The sequence below is a fragment of the Antrostomus carolinensis genome, unplaced genomic scaffold, assembly GCF_000700745.2.
Source record: "Antrostomus carolinensis isolate BGI_N321 unplaced genomic scaffold, ASM70074v2 scaffold31632, whole genome shotgun sequence".
Classification (NCBI taxonomy): domain Eukaryota; kingdom Metazoa; phylum Chordata; class Aves; order Caprimulgiformes; family Caprimulgidae; genus Antrostomus; species Antrostomus carolinensis.
The window spans coordinates 2127-2969 of NW_010299425.1; the positions used below are offsets into that span (position 1 = coordinate 2127).

An 843-nucleotide genomic window follows, 5' to 3' on the forward strand; every position below is an offset into this window, starting at 1 on the left:
CTTGGAGGTCCCTCCCAATCCAAACCAGTCTGGGACTCTGGGACTCGTTGTCCCCTCACCATTTGAGAACCACGTTGAGCCACTCTGACACCAGCCCGATCCACAGCACCGACACTCCCACCCTGCGGTTGAGGAAGTAGGCGAGAGGGAAGCAGATGGTGAAGATACATTTGGGATCAGCCAGGGATGTCACCGACACCCAGAACTTCTCCAGCCAGGGTGGCCCAGACTGCAGGGCCTCTGCGAAGAGGATGCCAGCGATGTGCAGAGCGTCCATGGAGCCGGGCTGCGGGGAGAGAGGAGAGTCAGAGCTCGGTCCTCCGCTCTGGGAAGGGCTGGGAGGTGTCACCCAGGGTGGTGTGACACTGGGGGTGGCCTTGGTGTGTGATGCCAGCGCTGGGATGGCCTCATGGAGCCGCTGGCCACATGAAGTTTGCCCGTGAAGGACCCTGGCTGGTGGGTGCTCTGGGCTGACCCAGCATGGGGACATCCTGGGGACCTCGCTGTGGGGCTCACCGGAGCACCAGGCTGCTCTGGAGAGCCCTGGGGCTGGTGTGGGACCTCCATGGGGCCTCTATAGAGGGTCTGGGGTCTTCTGGGGGTCTCCATGGAGCAGACCCAGAATCTCCCTGGGGTTTTCCTGGGGGTCTCCATGGAGCAGAGCCAGGATCTCCCTGGGGTTTTCTCCATGGGGATGGCATAGGACCTCCTTGGAGCCTTCATGGAGCAATTCAGGGATGTCCCTGGGGTCTCTCTGGAGCAGGCCTGGGGTGTCCCTTGGAGACCCCCCCCCCCCCAGGCTATCCCCAGGGTCTTCCTGCAGCCTCACTGGGGGGGGCTCCA

General features: G+C 63.2%; 1 protein-coding gene across 1 annotated transcript in view; it reads right to left on the reverse strand.

The window, feature by feature from the left end:
- Window positions 1-286, reverse strand: part of LOC104520960 (glucose-6-phosphatase 3) — a gene marked incomplete at its 3' end in the record, with an annotated part of 2387 nt that extends 2101 nt beyond the window's left edge. Inside the window, exon 1 of the mRNA XM_010162798.2 lies at window positions 60-286. Within this exon, the coding sequence (XP_010161100.2) occupies window positions 60-277 (218 nt within the window). The remainder of the gene's footprint in view (window positions 1-59) is intronic.
- Between the last annotated feature and the right edge of the window lie 557 nt (window positions 287-843).